Source organism: Hirundo rustica, chromosome 1 (genome assembly GCF_015227805.2).
Source record: "Hirundo rustica isolate bHirRus1 chromosome 1, bHirRus1.pri.v3, whole genome shotgun sequence".
Taxonomy (NCBI): Eukaryota; Metazoa; Chordata; class Aves; order Passeriformes; family Hirundinidae; genus Hirundo; species Hirundo rustica.
In genome coordinates, this window is record NC_053450.1 from 103,598,200 (window position 1) to 103,619,797 (window position 21,598).

Below are 21,598 nucleotides of genomic sequence, written 5' to 3' on the forward strand. Positions count from 1 at the left end.
AGGGGGGAAAAAAAAAAAAAAAAAAAGGACAGATGGATGTGATAAAAATCTCTCCTAATTAAGAAAAGGTTAGGATTCATCGAAGTGAAGCAGAGCATATAGGACCAGAGTCATTACTGCAAAATTAGGAGAGGAAAGGGAACTACTTGAAGGGATTATCTTTTCTCCTGTAAACACAGAGAATGTAATTACATTGAGTCTTTGCTTGCTTGTACAAGTAGAATCGCAGCTAAGCTGGTGATGCATTGAAATCAGTGTACCCCATCTCTTCAATTAATTTGTAATGCCAGCATACTGACTGAATTACACAGGTGTTTTTTAACTAATCCTCACAGAGAAATCTCCTGAGCTGCCGGGATATCACCATCTGCCAGTTTCCAGTAGCACCTTGTGAGATCCAGCTGGTCTGGCTGCTGGATGGAGGGTCTTGTGGGCCTTACCAAGCAAAGAGAGGCAAAAATTGTTTCTCAGAAGTTACTGAATGAAGGCCCTTTGCTCCTAAATCTTCCAGGAAAGCAAATTAATAGAAACTGCCTTAGAATGGTCAAGAAATTACATTCGTCTAGTATTTTTATACAATTAGTGCTACTTAAAATGAACCAAAGGCATTTGGCCAGGTGGGATATATCTTCCAAAGTAACACCAAGAGCAGGCAGGTCTACATTGTTCCTGATATTACAGGACTGCCCAGGCCCTGCTGCAGGAAGCTTTGTAATAAATTTTGTGGAAAACTCAGTGAAATTATGTGTCTTTGACAGGCAGGAAAGATGCAGCAAATGGCAGGAAAGAACTGGATGCATCCTCATTTTTAAATGGGAGATGAATCCAAATAACTTGTGTTCCCTGTGCAATGCAAGACATCTGCCCAAAATAGGAAGTGAACTGAGTGGCCCATAACTTGGACAAAATTTTATCACTCCTTGGAGAAACACACTCCAAAGGGAATATGTCAGCCCACTTTGCCTTTCTGAAGGTAGTGCTTTCAAAACATCTAGCTTTACACAGTCCCTGTGTGCCCATCAACTCTAACTCAAAGAGCTGCAAGTGTTGTAATAGTGCTGAACAGTATCTGCTGTTCCTCAGCTGTAAATTCAATTCATGCCCTGAACACCAAGTCTGCCACATTTGTAGTTTCCGTGAGGGTGGTTACTGCCTGGCAAAAATGATTAAATTCAAACTAGAGAATAAGAAACAATCCAGCAAAAGGTCATGAAGATGATATTTGTTTTAACCACACCAACAACTGGCAAAGGAACTGCACAAATTTTCAAGCCAATTAGATTTTTTTTTTTTTTTTTTTTTTTAATTCATACTGAACATGGTAAAGATGGTTAAAGGACTGTAGCACCTGGTAATGAAGCTGAGAGACCTGGATCTGGAGAAGGCTTGGGGAGGGATCAGTGTGGGGGCAGAGTAAAGATAATGGAGATGGATTTGTCTTGGTGGCATCCAGTATCAAAACAAGAGACAGCATACCCTCAAACACACAGAAATCTGTTTAAATATTAGAAAAAGTTGGGGTTTCTTTTTTTGAGGGTTGTTTTTGGTTTTTGGGGGGTTTTGTTTGTTTGTTTGTTTGGGGGGTTTTTGGTTTTTTACTGTGATAATGGTTGAATGCTGGTACAGCTTGTCCAGAGGCTGTGGAGTCTCCATTCTTGGTGATCTTTAAAAGCTGACTGGACATGCTTTCAGGCAGTCTGTTCAAGCTGACTCTGGTGAGAGTGAAGCACTTGGACTAGATGATCTCCCAAAGTTCCTCTCAGCCTTAAGTGTTTTGTGGGATCCAGGGTCTTTTCTCAAAAAATAAAGATTTTCTTAAAAAAACAAACAAACAAAACAAACAAACAAACAAAACAAACCCCAGTGTTCCAGTGACATGATGAAGTTAAAGAGAACCTAATCTTGCTCCAGTGTTCCTTGGAAGAAAAGACCGTAAGATTGGTGCCCAGGTGCCCTTTTGAAGTTATTTGGGCTTTCAGCAGCTGCTGGTGGTTCTGAGACCTTTGCTCTCCCTGTATTCCTGGCATGTTCCAGCTCCCTTGGCTGATCCTGCTGCACCTGCGTCCTCTGTGAAAGCAACCGCCTTGGGCTGTGATGTATTTAATGGAAGCCACATGGCCAAAGCTGCTTGGCACTGAAAACACCAGTCTGATGCTTTTTTCTCCTTTTGAATATGTGCATCCTAAAAGAGCTCAGACATTGAAAGGAAGTAACTTCTGAGGTCATGAGGCAAAGAAATTCTGTGTTTGCTGGCTCTTAGGTAGTAAAACAAAGGTTGGGAATTAATTGTGATTTTAGTCTTGTCCCTTCTATTGATTTGCTAGCTTCCAGCTCCACCCAGTGCTTTCTTTCTTCTCTGGGTTTTAAGATTTGATTAGGAGAACCATTGGTATGGTATGATGATACTGCCCATTCTCACAGCTCTGGGGAGCCAATGCTTTGGTTGAGGTGCCTGAGAGCCTTCAAAGTTAAAGGGGTGCTCAGGGGAGAAAATGAGAGATGGAGTCACTGCAAGCTCGGCTTCCCCCAAGTAAGGTAATAAAATCTGCAGTGTTACATGTAAAGTTTGTGTGGGGAGAACTCCTCCAGGCCTGGAAAAGCCAGGGTTGGAGCCAGGCCAGGCAGTGGTGTTGTGGTGCAGCAGCTTTGAGGCCAGCATGGGGCTTTGTGCATGCCAGCTCAAGGGACAGGGAGGTGGTGAGCAAGTGCTGTGCTGTACGCTGGGATGGCTGCGGCCAGATCTCTTGTACGATTGAGCACTTTGCAGCCACTGCAGGTGCAGGCTTAAGGAGCACACAGAGGTGACAAAAGGCAGATGAACAGCAATGTGTGCCAGATGCTCCCAGTGCAGACGCAGGGAGGGACTGAACAGGCTGGGGCTCCTCTCCACAGCCATGGTGTCTTTGCAGATTAGCAACAAATCAAAGCTGCAGCCAAGGAAGTGGTAATTGATGGATGGGAAGTGGTTGATTTGGCTTTTTCTTGTCAGCTGTTTGATTTCCCACCAAACTTCTTCGGTGACCAAAAGCTAGTTGATCAAGCTGTGAAGCACCAGGTGGCCAGCAGATCTCCACATCCCTGAGGTGTTGTTCTTGCCTAGTGCTAATGTTTTCATATCACATGAAATCTGCTTTGGTTTGTATTTTGTTTTGTGAAACCAGTAAACAGCAATTTCAATCTTAAAGCTTGGCAATGCTGTCTTTTTTTGATTAATTTTAATCCTCTCCTTGGTATGCTCGGCTTTCATGTGGGTTGGATCAGGTCTCACAAGTGCTGTTCATCCTGACAGCTTTGTGAAGTTCAAACTAAAGCACACGTGTATTGTTTCATTCTAAAATTGTTTATCCAAGATGCCTTTGCTGTGGCCCTTTAGTATCTCCTTTCTAATTAGGCATTTGCTTTTCATGTTTGTTCAAAAGCCACCTTGCCCAGTTTGCTAGGTTATTGTTGAACAAGAAAATGTTCACTGTTTTCTTAAAATTCTTTGCTCTAGCTCTCCCTTCTCTATCTAACACTCATGGCTCTTGAAAAGCTTTCCAGTGTCTGTCCTTGGTGGATTTCTTGGACTCAAATTTGGCAGACATGGAGGGGTGAGGGACAGGGAATGGAGTGGTATGAGCTCTGGGCTATTCCTAGCTGCAGCTTGATTAAGCATCTCTCTTACAGTGAATTCAAAACACACTTTTGTCTGGTTGTTCTTAAGGCCTCCCACGTTACTTCCTGCTACAGTTACTTATATTTTTTCTGTGCCTCAGACTGTGCCTTAGGCTTTGCAATTTTTCGCATGGGTAGTTTGGGGTGGGAGTGGAAATTGTTTGGGTTTGGGTGGGGGGTTTTTGTTCATTTGGGGTGTTTTGCTTATTCCTCAACTTGCTTGGTGATGGGCAATTCTCTACCTGATGGCACAGTCAAAATCTCTCATGGTAGTCAGAGGAAACTATGGCAGTGCCTCCACCTTTTCTGCATCCTTCTGAGTGTTTTTCTCCCTAAATGTCCTCTCCCGAACACGTCAGGCAGTGCTGGTGTGGAGCAGTGGCTTCTTCTGAGTAACCCTCAGTGGGAGGTGCAAGTCTTTTCCTGGAATTCCTAAGTTAAGATGAGTGGCTTCAGCTATCTCATGAGCTTTGTAATAATTGTGAGGGTGCAAATCTACCTGGTAAGTGGAGTTGAGAGTGCTGCTGCTGAGCTTCACCTTTGCTCCTTCATCCTTCCTGATTCAGGCAAGACTTTGTTGAGAAATGGGGGGAAACTGAGGCAGCAAGGCTGCTCAAAGCTTTGAGAAGCTGACTTGTCCTGACTTTGGTTTGCCACTGTAAAACAAAGCTCAGTTTCCTGGCTGTTTATTTATTTCAAATTCCTAGTATCAGCATACAAAGGGCATAACACATGACTTCTCTGCCAACAGCAACTCTTTTGCAAGGTATTTATTTTAGGCTTCTGTTAAACACATGAATAAACCAGCAAAAGAAAGAAATTACAATTACAACAACGATGAGGTCAATCTTAGAGAGAAAATTGTCGAGAGCACCCGCTTAAGTGAAGCTGTCACTTGTGACAACTGTGTACATTCACAGACACAGCAGGATGCAATCGATTAATGGCTCCTTTGGCTCAATGGGAGGCGGAGATGCAGCTGTCCCTGATTTTTAGCCTTCTTGCACACCAATGCTTTCCACCGGAGAGTGGTAAATGGGAATATTCCGACCATCCCGCAGTTTCAAGGTGACATCCTGAAGGCACCAGCTGACCAAAAAACCAAAGATTTTTAACTTGTAGCAATCACTTTTAACATGGTAAAGTCAGTGTAGAAACAGCTGGCACACAGAAACAAATCATTCCACACATCCATTGCTTTTAAGAATTCTCTGAAGTGTTTTAAAACCTGGTTTATGAACGCCAGCTTCTGAAAGCTATTCTCCCCAATATCATAGCACAGCCTGGATTTAAGGGTCTGGTATGCATGTTCCTATTTGTTGCAATTCAAATAAGAACCTGCCAGCTCTTCCTAGGACATTCCTCTCCCGACCCAGTGCCTTTTATCTTCTCCATCCTGCGGGTGCATTCCTTGCTCCACTCCTCTCCAGCCTTGGAGCCAGACAGTGTTGCTAAGGAATTATTCTGGCTTGGAAGAGTTTGAACACTGTGTGATCGCTCAATGTGACTCCTGAAAACCTGACAGGGTACGACAGTGGTTACTCAAAGAAGGAAAATTGCATTTGTTGGAGACTGAGGGGGAGTCTTTTCCTTCCTCTAAGCTCTGCTCCAAACCCACTTCTGAGAAACTACTCATGCTGCTTTTCCAGCTGGAAAGGACTATTATTTTGGGGTACTAAAATAGGATTTTTTCCAAAAGCTCCTGGCACTGCCCCAGCTCTGCTTTTGCTGGAGTCAGTGCTGAGTACATACAATCAGGTAATTAGGCTGCTGCACCCCTGTGCAATGGGTCTGCAGTAGAGCTCTGCTCAGCAGCCCTCTGCTCCCACCCCCAACCCAGGCCAAGCAACCGGGCTTGGAGGGGACCTGCTCATTCCCCATAGTGTGGCCCTGGGGGCTCAGCCCTTGTCTTAGTCCCTTCAGGGCAGGCAAGAATAATTTTGCAGTGCCTTGGCTGCCCTTGCCTCTGGGCACCCTCCCCATCCCTGTTACTGCCTGCCTCTGGGTGAATACCAATTCCTCCTGGACCAAACAAGCTCACAGACTCCAAATTTTCTTTTTCAGTTGTCTTCTCTTTAATAAAATAACTAAACCACTATGGACAGTCTGCACACTCAGAGTCAGATGCATTTCAGTGGTTTTGGTGCCTCAGCTACTCTTGCACAGAGCACTCAACTCCTGATAGCATTTAGCTCTGTCTGTATCAGTGTGAGAGCTGCCCTGACCTCCCCTGGAAAAGCACACACACACTCCGCAGCATCCCATCAGGATGCTTACCTGCTCCTTACTCCCAGCCATTTTACCGTTAGCTCCCCAGCGGGATGCAAGGGCACCAAGTGCTGTCTCAGCCCCGCGTGCACAGGACCCTGCACATGGGTGGATTTGGTGGAGTCTGACAGATTTATATGCCACAAATCCTTTTACAAGCAGATGCCTTTTTTTTCCTTAGGTTTGCAGAAATGTACAAAGAGCTCACTTTAAAACAAAACTCTGAGAGGTGTGTATGCACTGCTGTAGTTTAACATTTTGCAATCTTCAGTCATCCTTACAGTCACTGTGAGTCAGTAATAACAGGGAACTGTCGGTGAGGAGGGGCTAAGGAGGGGTGAGGAGATCAGAGCTCAGGCACCAGGGAAGTGAGGTGTGCAAGAAATGGGGCTGGGGAACTCTGGGGTTATCCCTGGTCATTAGGGAGGAGGCCAGGTCCAGTACTGAGTTTCTCAAGTCCCAGCCTAGCACCTTTCTCACATCCTTTTACACCTTCCTTCCCATATTTATTCAGATGGGAAAGCCAGTAAGTCATGCCAGTAAGTTATTCATAATAGAAATATTGGAATAGATATGAATAGAAATCATAACCATATGGCTGGTGGCAGCTGAGTAAAAGTTTTGTAGCTTTTGGTTTCTAAACAGAGCTAAGAGAAGTACCTAACAAGAGGTTGGCATCTAGTAAAACTTTTGAGTTCATGTAGTAATTCTTTGCTCAGTTCCAGAAACCAGTTTCCTGTTGACAAAAGGAGGTTTTCAGGCTTCAGTACTACAAAAATGTAAAGTCACATCTATATGATATGGTATCAGAGTATTCTTCTATTATACTGTCTCTGTTCTAGCACATTTTTTTTACCATATGGACCACGCTTCAATAGCTTAACAAATCCTGTATTTTTAGCTTACTTTGCACAGCTGTGATATAATGTGTGATTCCCTTACTGCAATCCATAATACCAGACTGGAGTTAGGACTGCTGCTCAACAGCCTCTGCACCTCTGTGGGAGCAGGCTGAGAGGGGACAATACTTTACTTTGGCTCACGGTATTTGTTTATGTACCGAGTTGCAGTGTGCTGAACACACTTAACACGAAGGAATGGCTCATGTTGCTCTTCTATTCACATTCAGAGAGATGGATTCAAAATATTTCTCAACTAACTTACATTTTTGTCCTAATGAAAATAATAACCTTTCACAAGACCTTCAGACAGGAGTTTCTGCTTGATCTGTGTGCATGACCTCAGCAACACGGATGACTAAAGCAAGTATCATGCTCTACTCCTTACTCCTTCCACTTCTTTCCCATTTCTCCTGTTACCTCCCCCAGTACGCACCACTGACGGGAGTGGTCCATCTCCGAGTTAATATAGAGGTAGCCTGCCGATTTTGTTCCAGAGACTGGTAACTTTATCTACAAATGTAAAAGCACATTAAAGATTCAGAAAAGCATATTATAGAACAGACATTTACTCCTTCTAGTCAAAGAGCTCACACCTTTTAAACACTGTAATTTTTTTTTTCTTCTGTATTTTAGAGTTGGACTCTGCTATTCTAACACCTGTGTGGCTACACAAGCAGACATACTTGTCTGCTCTGCCATGCATTAGTCTCTCTCTGCCGAAAGAATGTACTGTGTTACAGCTGCAGCCCCCAGGGAAAACCACTGGGTCCCTGAAATATTTATGAGCAAACACCTTTCCTTACCGGAATGCATGGTCTTCCAGAGGTGACCTGAACTATCAGAGCTTCCCATAACCATTACAAGCCTGTAGGTTGAGACCCTCTGCATATCAGACCCTTAACACACACTGCAGCAATGATTCTTTTTTTTTCAGTGTCACAGATTTTATCACTTCTCTGCTTAAAAAACTAAGCTGGAGCTGCAGCAGCAACCATGGCCATTTGTACTGGGTCTAATGTCTGAATAAAAGAAATGTTTCAGGTGAAGCATTTGTTGGTGGTGATGCAATCACAGAGAAAATGCCAGGTGTTCCCCAACAGACCCAGGAGCTGGGAATGTTGTGAAGTCAGTAAATCGACTTGCGGTATAATGATGATTAACCAGTTTATTTCATGAGAACATGAATACTTAGGAGCATGAAAAAGTAGAGAAGAAAGTTGGTGATTTGTGTCTTGGGTGAGGTCAGTAGAAGGCAGGGTTTGACTTCACCCTGAGTCACCCAAGCGACCAGCATTCTTAAACAGTCGCATAGGAAAATACCCGTGGGAAAGGTTATCTTCTTTTCAGTCAGAATATTGTGTGGAGTTTTACACCATTTTTTTACTTAGATGTGTTCCCTGGTGGAATCTCTAACACGGGAAATGTTTTGGTCCAGGGTATCAAGTAAGTGCAGCCTGGCTGAAGTAATTTTATGTGAGCTGGTTAAAGATTGGGGCTTTTTTTAATCTTATCCTGATAGCCACACTCCATTGTACCATCTGACTCATTCCTTAATGTCCTTGCTTGGTCCCTGGCATTCATAACTACTCACCAGTAAAAACAAAATTATTCCAATATGATGAGTTACCCTAGTGAAGGACCTGGAGAGGTTGCTAGGAGCACTTGGTGTTACTAGAGAAACAAGGGAAGGGCAGCCAGTCCTGGATTAAGGGGTAAAAACACCAATGGAAAGTACTCTTGAGGCATTAATGCCAAGTGGAAGTGGAATTGTGTTTGCAAGGTTTGCCTGGGCCCAGCCCTTGGCTTATACAAGGCAACCTTGTCAATACTTCAGCACCCAGCACAGCATTCTCCAGTCACTGAGTAACCCTCATGCTCAGTCTCAGGCTGGGCAGGTGTTGTCAATGACACAAACTTAGTGGTGCTTTTAAAAACCATACCATTTATGCTGTACCACAGCATAGCCTGTAAGAGGCTGTAAAACTGCTCTGAATAAAGCTCAAAAACTAGCATGGGACATATCTGGGGGGTAAACGAAGGCAGGTGCTATTTTAAAGCCAGACCTGATGCACCTCTGAAAATGATTTTGTGGCTTACAATATGAGGGGGGCTGACTGTCTTGAGAGGTTCCTTGGCAGTCTGCGATGGGCCCATCCAGCACAACATGGAGATGCTGCTCTTCCTGTTTCTAGGCTAGTAGATTTATTCTCTGGAAATCCATTCCTCTTTCAGATCAAGTGGTATTCCATCCTTCTTCCTTCCTGTGCCCCCAGGTGACTCATGGCCAGCTGAAAATCCCCTGGGCTGATCTCTAGTCAGCTGATACCTTGGGAAGCCACCCTGTGACACCACCTGCCCAGCATTACCCGTGCTCTTTCCGTGTCCACGCGATTGCTCCAATCCGTCAGGTGGATGTTGTGGACCTTAAGAGGGGGGGCACCCAAGGCTTCCAGGGCATCAGGATTGCTGTTCAATTGCTCCAAAGCTTGCTGGTAATACTGGGTCCTGGCAAAACTTTCTAGGTGAGAGAAACAGGGTAGTCAAGACTGTTCACCTAAAGTCAAAACATAAGCTTAAAAAAAGAAAAAGACATTTTCTTCAGACTAACACACCCTCCCTGAAAATACAGTCCAAAACTATTAATTAGGAGAAATTTGGCTAAAGGAGGAAACACACCCTTACATCAGAGAAGCAAATGTTATTCAGCTCATTTAAGTGAAGAGGGCTCTGAACATAGCCTGTTCCATTCTGACATACAGCTCAGTTTACAGCTGTGACTCCCCACTTTCAATGCATTTGTAGGTTATCTAAAAGGAAGGGGAAAAAAGGTACAAGGATGAATACCTGAAATGTTCTGATAAAAGTTCTATTTTTCGATTAGAGAATAGAATGGAGAATAAAATACTTTAAGAATGGAAAGTATTTTGCAGACTTTGAGAGGGGAAGAGCTTCTGCTGTGGAACTGCTGTGGTCTTGGTATAGCTTCCCAAGTGGCAGCCATGGAGCTACAACTCTGCTGACAGATGCCCTAGAAGGGAGGCACTAAGAAGCACCACTCAAGTTACTGGTCAAGCAGACACAACAGCACTGTAGATGGATGCTGCAGAGTCGGCACACGGAGTACAGTCACGGCAAACTCCTATTTATCAGCGACTGGCTGTTCGGTATGGCTGTGGAATGCTGTACCGTGGTCACCAATGGACAGGGCACAGCTGAGGAGCTGGAGACTTCCTGACCCTCCTTATGGAGACACAGATTAGCTTATTAACAGTTTCAAGGCTGTCTTGCTGGGGTTTCTAGATCAGCTTAACTCTTTTGACATCAAGAAGGGTGGAGTTAAGCTAAGAGTGTGTAGTCATTAAATCCTACTCTGGCAACTTTGCCCTCACCTTTCAAAGAGTTTAAAACAAGTTGTAAGGTTTATTTCACAGTCTCTTGCCTGTCAGTATTAATCTTGGAGCATGAGGCAGAAGGATGCTGCCCCATCTCCCTAATTAGAGGCATCCCCTGTGAGCAGGCAGCATCCAGTTGGCATAGAAGCAGCTTTTCTAAGCTGTCACCTGTGTTGGTCCTCCTGTGTCCCCTGGCGCATCCTAAGGAGCTCCAACCAAAGGGGTTGCAGCATGCCTACCCTTTAGTAACTAAAAATCATGGCAAACAGTCACCCAGACCATGTGAAAATTAAGCTGTGTTCATCCTGCAGGTTGGAGGAGAAATGGATTCCTGGTTCTCCTTGTCAGCTGTTCCTTGTTAGTATCTCATGCATTAGACATTAAATGCACAAGTAATCCATTTGTCCCCACATCTTTTGGTAAGGGAGCTGAAAGCGTGCTGGAGTTGGCTGAGCAGACTGCTTCCATAAGAAGGGTGTGGAGGTGATGAGAGTAAGTAGAAATAGGATTACCTGAATATTTGTACAAGCTTGCACAGAGACCATGTGCATGCAAACTTCCCTTCAGCCTGGGGGAAGGGAAGGGAAGGAAGGGAAGGGAAGGGAAGGGAAGGGAAGGGAAGGGAAGGGAAGGGAAGGGAAGGGAAGGGAAGGGAAGGGAAGGGAAGGGAAGGGAAGGGAAGGGAAGGGAAGGGAAGGGAAGGGAAGGGATCCTCTCCCACTGCTCCCACCTTTAAGGCCACTCACTCCTAGTCCATGTATGGGCCAGTTCTGTGCACTGGGCAGAAGGCATTGGGATAGTCCCAGGCATGAGCTAAGGGAGGAAGGTTCTATATGTGGCTCCTACATCTGTTTAGAGGATAGAGGAGGACACACTTGGCTGCAGAAAGTGTTCTTTCAGCAGCCTGGCTGAGTTACCAGGCAGATGCTCAGTGGCCACTGAAATTGCAAGAGAGCCAAGAAGTAGCCACTGCAATGTACTGCTTGACTGCACATGTGGGGAACCAGCCCGCAGGCTTGCTGTGTAGCACAGGGGGTGACTACCCCACGAGATTTCTAGATAACAGTGCTGAAGCTGAAAATTTAAAAAAATGCTAATGTCCTTGTTAAAGCCAGATTCAATATTTTAAAGCATAAAGATCATATTTCTGTCATGTACTCCAGAGCTTGGGGGCATAAGCGGCCTAAAATTAAAGTCTTCTTTCCAGCCCTGTCTGATTTGTTATTAATATGTGTAAAATGAAGGGGAGGTTTCAGAGCTTATCTGAGGGCTTGAGGAACAGGCTTGGCTACACTTTTTTCTGGCAGCATCCTCTGGTATCAGGGTAGGTGAAAAGCAATAGCATTTGATAGCACCAACAAGGGAGAGGCATAGGGCCAAGAGGCCTATGGCACCCCCTGAGAGAGAGGCAAAGCTTATTTCTACTCTTATGCTAAATATCTAAAAGCAGTTTCAGAAAAAATAAACATCTATAATTTGGACTAGTAATGTGGATTCTTGGCCAAAGACACATAGCAACTAGAGACGTGTATAAACAGCAACAGCACCTGTCTAGCTTTTCTCTTTATCCTGGTCTTCTCAGTGCTGACTGCTCTTATCTCTACTTCATTCAGGACAAACTCATGATTTCTTAGCACTTCACAGATGTGCTGTGTTTAAGTGCCAGCACCACACAGAAATTTACAGATAAAACTGCTGAACTCTAACACCTTCTCACAGATGGTCCTCTTTCACTGCCCAGTTACAAAATCTCAGCTAAGAAATGAAACCTGCATTATTGCAGGTGAAGCTTTCACTTCACCATCACCCTCAGGAAATCCCCCAAAACCAGACTTGCTTCTGATCACAACAGCCTGCTCCCTATGCAATATGCACCTCTGGAAATGCACACAGCAGCACTTGGGAGAGCAAAAGCCCTGGGGATGAAAAAAGTGGAGCACACAGAGGCATAACCCAGAAGCTCAGCCACACTTTCCTTAACTTATCTGCTTTTCACAACTCGCATGCTGCTATTTTCGCCACTACCTAAAAGCCAGTGAAAGGGGCAGAGGAGAAATAAGGTTGCTAATAACACCAAGACTTACTTTGCATAAGATTATACATCACGATGCAACCCCCGCCACTGAACAGTCCCATGAAAACAGCTATTTGCTGCAGTTTTCTTAGAGAAGCTGGCATTTTTCCTCCCTGAAAAGAAAAAGAGAAGACAGTTGTTGTGAAAGAAGAAAGCCAAAGGGTTACTGCCCCCCACCCCCCCTTTTTCCTAAAAGCCCTTTCCAACCAGGCCTGAATGAAAGCACAGTGCACAGGCTTCGAGCTCTTGCTTGCTGGGGCCTCACTGTGCGCCCAGAAGGAAGAGTGGTGAGAACAGAGCAAACTGGGAACCCAGCTGGGTTGAATGTGTTTATTCAACTTCTTTTAGTGATGCCACCACTTTGCTAATTGCCGAGAAGAAAATGACCTCCCTGGTGTGGCCAGGGGCCAGCGCCGTGGCATTGTGGTGGGGGCTCCTGGTGCCCGTGTGTTTGCTCGCACACTGCGAGCATTCAGGCTCCGGGGGCCGGATTTCTCTCTCGAGTAAACTCCTCTAAAGTAAACACACTCGCAGCAGGGATGGATCTGGCCTTGAGCGGTTAGGGACAGAGCCAAGCCAGCACTGTGCCAGCAAAGATAATGGAGCCAGGGTGCATGTATTCTGTTGTGTCAATTTTTTTCCCAAGCTGTGGATAAACAGGAAGTCTCTTGCAAGCTGTTTTTCTTCCTTCCTTGTACCAACCCCCCTGCCCCCCGCCTAAACTTGTCCTTTTAATGAGTCAAAATTTTGACATTTGAATGCATGACCTAGCAGAATAAGAAACCCTTCCATAGTTTGGGTAAGAGGGGAACTGAAGAGCCTGAGCTAATGCTCGTGCCCACAGCAGGTTAGTAGGAGTCAAGCTGAGTTGTCAGTGGGGGTGTAGCACTTTGCTTCAGGCTGTAGCAGGATGAGACTTGAACGAGCATCTGAGTATTGGCTTCTCCTTTTGATACTCTTGGAACTGGGATGGGAGGGAGGAATGGTCTTGACAGCAATTAAAAAAAAATAGCAAAAAGCCTTTTTTTTTTTTTTTTTTCAATGGGCACATAGGCATATGAATAATTGGGGGAGCTGTATGGGACTTCTAATCTCAAAGGCTTCACACCCCAATACTTGTCACACGACAGTGTGGCTTAAGTTCTATGCTCAGTGAGAATTGATTAATAAACCAAGGCCCAAACCAGTTACAGAAATGTGACCTGGGCAAGGCTGTTTTAGCCCTGCTGTGGAAACCATCTCTAGCATCCCTCAGGTATGTGTTAGTCAGGTATTGTTTGGCTGACAACCACAGTTCAGCAAGGGTGGAGAGACAAGTGCCAGAACCTCCCATTGTGGCCAGGTCAGGGTGACGTGGGCAGCCTCTCTCTGCTCACCGCTCTGCTGACACGCCCTCACACTGACACTTGCATACTCTAAACTGTGGGAAACAGCCTCCCAAGGAAGTGGTGCCAGTACCAAGCCTCTCTGAGTTCAAGAAGAGTATGGACAATGCTCTTGGGCACCTAACGTGATTCTTGGGGCGTCCTGTGCAGGGTCAGGAATTGCACTTCATGATCCTTGAGGGTCCCTTTCAACTAAGTATACTCCATGATTCCACAAAACTGTGAATGCAACTGAGGTATGAATTTCATCTCCTCCCCTGCTGGCACTAGCCCTCAGTTGTAATGCATGCTAGTCCTAGGTTGAATGCTTTCCTTGTTAATTAGTTTCCTTGATTTTTAAGAACCCTTAGTATTTAAGTTTACTATTTAAATTATTACGTATTTGTGGATGGCTAGTTTTGACCCAGAGAGGCATGTGGATGTTATGCCTATTTTATGCTCCAAAATACCAAAACTGTGCCATTACTGTAGTCAGCCATCATCTCTCTCTCTCCTGATCTGTTTCTGTGATGAGTTTTTTCTTCTCACTTCCCCTGGGGAACTTGAATGGCATGAGAAGTTACAGCAGAGGAAATGTACAAGTGTGGTTTTACAGAGAAACAGTGGTAGTCATTTCAGTGACAGTGAGAATTTCCTGTTTGCCTGCTTGTGTTTGCAACTTTCCTTAAATCCCCACAAAATCTGATTAATAACCAAGTTTCTTACCATGAGGAGGCTCTGATACCAACACCACATAACAGGGATGGGAAAAAAAAACCCAAAACCTCGTGGTAAATCTGAAGGGAGGATCAGATATAACAGTTTGTGACCTATGGCATTTGTTTTTGCCCCTTTCAAAGTTGTGGCCAGGCAAAATTTGCTTTCTCTGATTAAATTCAGGGTAATTGAATGCAAATGTCTGGGGGTGGGGGTTGCTGCTGGCAGTCTGCTGAGTAACAGTGGGAAGACAGGGAGCTCTTGCACCAGTGAGGTTTTTACTGAGGCTCAGGGGACCTGCCTAGTAAACACTGGAAATTGGAGGCTCTGCAACTCACTGTCAGTGGGTTTGAGGTTTGTTAGATCTCACAGTCTGCTCACACTCAGACAAGGGAGATGGATGGAAAATAAGAAAAACTTATTGCTGATCAGTCACATGCTCACATACACTCTTGCCACCACCTCTGCTCCAGTGTAGCAATGTAGAGACAGTGCCATCTGGCAAGCAAGCTTGGCCGCTGAGCAGTGGTGATCCCATTAAGCACTGCTGCTCCATGCAGCACACCTCACTGCTCCTAAGGTGCTGCCCCTGCCCAAAGCTGTCTTCTGTTGCTGCTCCTGCTGAGGCAGAGATGTGGAGAGCTGGGGTGCACGCAAGTTGTGCACCAAGGTCCTCATCACAGTAACAGGTAGAACGTCTCCATTGCTCATTTTCAGTCACAGTTGAAAGCCCATGGGCTGGACCACTCCATCCCTGTCTAGCCCTTGATGCTCTGGTCCCACTTCTTCCTTAGCTGTTTTCCCAAGCCAGTTGTGGGGAAAGGTTCAGAGCTACACATTTTAACAAACCTTTCAAGACTGCAAACCCTCTCATCGATCTCACAATTCCTTGCCAGCCTCCAAAACCAAGGACAGAAGCGTCCTTGGAGTCCAGAGCATCCCTCACAGAGGGGCTGCCCTTCCCTGCCATCCTGGTCCCTTGTGGAATGGATGCTTGAATATTGCAGCCTTGAGCATCCTTTGGCACACCACTGATGAAGACTTCTGAATGGTGACAGCTTGCGGAAGACCAAAACATAATAAGGATCTGTTGCCCGCAAGAACTTGCCAGTTGGATCTCTGTCCTGTGGCCAGCTGTGTTTGCCACTCCATTGGCTGCTCTGCTGAAATGCCATGGGAGTGGCTCACTAAGGAAGGGAAGCAGAGTCATGCCCAGAGGTGTGCCTCCTGTCCTGAGCCCTTGTGAACATGATGTACAGGTTGCAAACCTGTAGAGGCTCTCACAGCAAAGGACCAAACCCCCTCCACTTAATTTGCCACAAAGGGATCAACTGTTAAGTATTTGAGAGAATTTTACAGATACAACATGCAATTGCCTCCTAAGGAGGAAGTTCATGCTGCTTCGTGTGGTGATCTCCCCTGAGAACCAGTTTTATCACTAAAAAGAGTATGCAAGTCAATTGGTGGAAATAGACTTTTCCACAGCCAGTGATGAAAAAAGCACAATTTCCAAGCTATGCTGTTCTGCAAAGGCATCTTTTCCTCCATGTTATTTGGAGTGTTAAGAGAGATTAAGTGGAGATTAGCTTGCACAAAACCACTGAACCCACAGTAACCAAAAGAAGAGACCTTAAATCGTTATAAGTAGTGTTCTCAAAAAACAACTGTTAAGAGCAGAATATGCTAATAATAGTGACATTCACTTTGTGCCTTGAAAATAGCAGGATATGGAGGAGAAGGCTTGACTTTGAAGCTAAGTGGGACTCAGGCTGTTAACAAGACTTAACAAACTCCCAGGGCCACATGTGAAATGGGAGGTTACCGCAACAGTAAAGGCTGTTTTTAATTAGACTATGTTTTCTCCACAGAGGCTCTTCTAAAAATAGGCTGGCTTAAGAGAGTCTCCCTTATTCTGGCAAATTTGGGTTCTCTGTTTGATTTGAAATTTGTGTGGCAGAGGTTGGTGTTGGGCACCACTACCCATGGCAGGTATTGGTGAAGAAGGGCATTTTCACCAAGCATAAACATTAATTTTATTTTCCCTGGAACTGAGCAAGGGAGCTGGGGCTGTAGGTTCTATGGGAAAGGCATTTCCTCCTCCTACTCCTTGTCCTTCTCCTCCTCCTGGTGCTACCAAACTCCACCAGCATCTCCAACCTCTGGGGTGCTACCACAGACCAAACAGCAAACAATAAAACTGAAACAAGAGAGAAGCAACTTGATGAATGCAAACTCGGTGTGATCACTACCACCTATCTCAGTCTGGGCCATTGCCTACCCACCTGGCCAGGACAGTAAAGTGCCAGGCCACCAATGCAAGCAACTGGAAGCCTTTAAACCACCTTGAACCACTGCAGTTCTGAGGTGTTGGAGTGACACACTAAATAGGTGCAGCAAAAGACTACTAATAAATTAAATTAAAATTTATCAATAGACCTGAACACAGACATGAGCATCTAACTTCAAGGCTGTAATTGCTGCTGACCCTTCCGCAATGGAACTCTCCTTTTGTCTGGTGGGTTTTTAATTGGCCCTAGGCACAGCTTTTCAGCAAACCACCCAGGAAGTCACAGGAGATGAGGGGAATGTCAGGAAAACCACACACGAGCACACACTTGTATTCCACATTCTTGCTTTCTTGCCCATCCATTGATCTTCTAAGATCCATAAGGCAGGCATCTGGGTGTAAGCCAATTTCTATACTAATAACATGCTAGGACAACATTTTAGAGACATCTTTTTGACACTCACTGTCTACAACATCCCTTCATCATCAGTACTGTCACCAAACCCAGGACAGTACAGCAGAAGTGTTCTGACAGGATCTCAGCCTATTATTTACCCCTTTTTTCATGGAAATAGCCTTAACATATTATTTACCTCATTTATGAGAGGTAATGGCACAATTTTTTGACCCTGCCAGCATGTTCAGAAACAGCAAAGACCAAGACCTCAGAAACTTGTAGTAAAGTTTGCTAAACTCACAGTCAAACCAAAAGTAGGATTAATACATTTTTCTTCTTTTTTTCCTCCTCAGTTATTCTTCAGGTGCACTGAAAACAGATATTCTGACATTTAGGGAGGTAAAATACCTTTTTAGACAGCTTTGAAATAGTCCCTTCCAGGATATCCTTGTGAATAAGTTCCTAGATTTGTGCAGCTGGCCTTGGTGAGAATGCTTTAAGGAGCTCACTCTACATATGAGAAAGACTACTGGCAAGAAAGCTAAGAAACAGTTTTAAGTTTATTTTCTGCCTTTGCTACTAGCTAATTCACAAGGGAAGAGAAAGTAGTCAATAAAGTGATTTAAGGACTCTAAGCAGCCACCTTACTCTTATATCACTTCTCTTGTGGCACACTCTACAAAGCAGTTGCCCTCAGCAAAAAACTTGCATGGTACCTTCACATATCTAAGTTTCATTTCATTTTTCTCCTCTCTTGGGCACTCTTATTTTCATGTTTCTACTCTATTTACAGAATAAAATTTCTGTTCTGCCATCACAGACAACTTCCCCTTGTGCTCTTGAGCTGCACCGTCTCATCCGGTGGGCTCACCTGCACCACATTTCTCTTCCTCCTGCCCGCCCACCTTCAACCCTCTATGTGCCCTCTTCCCTGAAGAATATTGCACCACCACCCTAGTGCTGAGCAGGCAGAAGGAGTGGGGCCACCATTCCTATTGTCCAAGGAGTCCTATTGTCTCCTGCTGTCCCTCAGTTCACCCCCCTGTGAACAGAGCCTGTCTTCCTAACTGCAGGTAACAAAGGCAGGTGCCAAAATCCTTTATTGGCTTTCTCTAAGTTGGAAAGATGCCACAACCTAGTTTGTTCAGTCTCTTTAAAGGCCAGGCTCATGTGCCAGCAGTTCAACAGCCTGCTCTAGATCACTCTCCAGCACAACTAGAGCTGCCTGTACTTTATTCTGAAATACAAGGGATATATCACAGAAATGAGGCATGACCAGGGCATATTATTAGAGAACCAGGATAATTATACCGACAGTGTGACCCATTTTTGCTGCAACTGGAGGATGACATTATAGGTTAATGCCTAATAATCTGTCATTAACATCCCTAATTGTATGTTTCTGTAATTGGACACCATGGAGGGGGGAAGAAGGTGTGAATGTTCACCTTTTGCGTTTTAGAGGTGAATTGCAAAGGATTTAAGAGTAAGAATTCTTAAGTAGGGAAAATGAAAACATTGCAAATCCAAGGCGCAAGAAGAAAAGATTAGTGGAGTTTATGGGTTTAACAGCGAGTGTTTTACCTGAGAAAGCTGTGGAACAGCTTCTTGGCTTCCTTGTTGCTGGGAGCGAGGTCATGAGTGCTACAATCCAAAGTTCAAAAGAATTGCTCTATGCTGTCCCTGTGCCTGCCTGCAGCCTGCAACACAGACCAGCTTCCAAACAGGCATGTTAGAACAAGAACCGTACAAAGAAATAGCAAATAGAATCCTTTGACTGTGTTGTGCTGTCATGATAAGAGGGAATAGCACTCTGTGCTTAGCAGAAAGGGACTGTCAAGCCAGTGAGGTTTTCATGGTATGATGTGTTTCCCATATATAATTGCCTAGAACAGGTTCACTGAACCTGCAAGGTAAGGGAGCAGGGAAGAGCACAATACCATTTCTCATGGAAAGAGTTTGCCATTCTTTCTATGCAGTGCTAACTATTTATCTCTCTTGGCAGTTTGTGGGTATTTATCTATGTCCAATACACTCATTATGCTGAAGATAGTGACAAAATCTCAAAGCCAAAACCAATATCCAATCTAGCTTTAAGCCAACTCACTAAATCCTGAGATGTGTGAAAGAATCAAAACCCACCAGGAATCTGTGATAACCTTCTTGGCCAACAGGTTAGGTTTTACCTTTTAAAAGGAAAAGAAATTTGTCTCAGAAGTTCACATAAGTACTGCAGATGTGATTGGGTTACAAACTCTATGTGGCTATGTTAACAATCAGTACCGACTTGGAAGTTTACCATCTCTAACTCCAATTGTGATAAGGCTTACCCTTGTCTGTAGTCTTTCTGACTTCGATAGTATCACCCACATGCACACATCAAACAGGCATGCAGTAGACAGTGACCTAAAGGAACTGAATGCCAGGGGAGGCAGTCACAGGGAAAAAATGTTTAAAGCAGGAACACAGTGTAAATCATAAGATGCTTGTTCCCTTGTCTGCCTCCGGAAATGAGGGGGTAAAATATGTGGTCTGCTCTGCTGTGGTCAGCACAGAGCCTGATTTACAAAGCTTTTAAAAATATTGGTGAAGCTAGGAAGGTCTGCAGTCCTGTACCCAAACACCTTGCTGATCTAATGCTTTTTATTATATAGTATTACCGCAGTACATACTTTTGGCAGTTAACAAACACCCTGCTCTTATTCTTACTTCCTACTGAAAACCAAAACTAAAAAAAAATGCTACCCTAATTCCTCTCAGATGGGGTAGGTTTATCAAGTGCCCTTTTTTTATACCCTCACAGAAGGGCCCCTCTTTCAGAAAAGAAGGACTCCACCCTTCTGAAAGTCAAGTTCCTTTTAAATATATCAGATCAACACTTACAGTCCAAGGCTTTAAAGAAAACTAATTACTTTCGAACATCTTGGACACCTGGATCGGTTCCAGAAGTTGGTCCTTGCCCATATGAGTAAAACTGGTTCAGTATCAGCTAAATCTGTTAACACAAATTAGGATCTGGGGAAAAGCTAACCTCAAGGACTTGTGACTTTTTAATAAGCACTGGGGACCAAAACCAGCACAAGACCAACTGGGATTCTGACCTAGAAACATTCTATTATCAGAAAGACAAAAAAGGGAAAAATAATTATGATGGGGAACCATTAAAAATAAAAGAAAGAAAAAAAGTTCCCCTAGTACTTGAGGGTTTCTGTTCAGACAGATCCAGCTTGTTAGCTTGTGCACAGAGCTGTGCAAGATGGAGAGTGCAAAAGGGCAAAGGAAGTGATGGAACCCGCCACACTGCACATGCAGCATCTGGAGTCAGACCTCTAACTTCATCTGGGGAGTAGCTACTGATTTATTCATCCACCCTTGGAAAAAGGAAAAGTTATACTGGATGCTCACATGGCAGTTGGACATGAATCAGATTCCCTTCCAGATATGAGTCAGAACAAGAGGAATTTCAGAGAACAGCTGACTGCAATCCATGTTTTCCTCCTCAGGATAAGTGTGGGAAAGATTTTACAGAATAAATTTCTCTGTTTAATACTTTGAATATGATTCACTACATCTTCAGTCCTTTGATAGCTCCTGTTAGGGAAGGTAGGGGTTTTTTTGTTTGTTTGTTTGTTTGTTTGTTTGTTTTTTCCTTCATTTTGCAGAGCTGTGGAAGAAAAACACAGAACAACTTCACAGGAATGTGGTACCAGGTCAGACACTTGATTCCCAGAGACCTGGGCTGTTCCCTGTTGCCTGCCCATTCCCTCTTCTAGGTTTAAACATGCCAGACTAGACATATTTGGCACAACTCAAGGGCTGTTTCCTATAGCAAACCTACCTTTAGAGATATAGGGACTAGCTTGCCTATAAAAAGCTACAGCACAGGGCTTTGTCCAGCAAGGAGGTGTAATAGTCCAAGAGCTGGACAAAAGCACAGAACACAGCTTTATGTACTGTTGATGAGTGAGATTTTTCAAAATGTTTGGTCTTTATGTGTGCTCAGTAGGTGATACCTTTACAGAATCATTGTCTTCAAAAAGATCGTTGAATACTCAGCATCTGCTTTATACCATTATTAAGACATATCCTCACCAGTAGCTTTCAAACAGGGATGCTACAACATACACTATTTCTTCAGGAAATGGTAACCTTCAAATACTTGTTTGTGGGGTTGGTTGATTAAACATTAGATTACCAAGGGCTCAATACAATGAAATTCGACAAATGTGGCATACATAAGACACACAGGTGGGCTGTGATCCATTTCTGTTTGTTTATGTTTTGCTTTCCCATCATATGCTACTCCAGCTCTGTGGTGGTGGGAATTAGAAAGAATGATGGACACCATCACTTTTGTACAATGTTACTCCTAGCAACCTCTGCTTAGAGAGAAAAAGCCCCTGATTAGTGCTACCTCCAACTTAACAGTGACTTTCGCAGTTCATATGATACCAGCACAAAGCAGAAGACAGCTCCCAGGTTTCACAAGCAGCTCAGGGACTGACTCACTGTATCACTGTGGCTAAAACTATAGAATTTGGGT

The 21,598-nt window shown here is 44.3% G+C and overlaps 1 protein-coding gene across 7 annotated transcripts in view; it reads right to left on the reverse strand.

The window, feature by feature from the left end:
- Positions 1-4,397: 4,397 nt before the first annotated feature.
- Positions 4,398-21,598, reverse strand: part of LOC120754006 (cytochrome c oxidase assembly factor 1 homolog) — a 52,424-nt gene continuing 35,223 nt past the window's right edge. For 2 of the 7 annotated variants that reach the window (XM_040067077.2, XM_040067087.2), the window contains exons 3-6: positions 12,301-12,403; positions 9,191-9,342; positions 7,258-7,334; positions 4,401-4,743 (exon numbers count right to left, since the gene is read on the reverse strand). In XM_040067077.2, the coding sequence (XP_039923011.1) occupies positions 4,647-4,743; positions 7,258-7,334; positions 9,191-9,342; positions 12,301-12,394 (420 nt within the window). In that variant the 5' untranslated portion in view covers positions 12,395-12,403 and the 3' untranslated portion in view covers positions 4,401-4,646. Of the gene's footprint in view, positions 4,744-7,257; positions 7,335-9,190; positions 9,343-12,300; positions 12,404-12,497; positions 12,552-12,677; positions 12,819-18,639; positions 18,772-21,598 lie in introns of those variants that run through there. The other 5 variants (XM_040067058.2, XM_058421308.1, XM_058421310.1 and 2 more) reach the window with 5 other exon arrangements.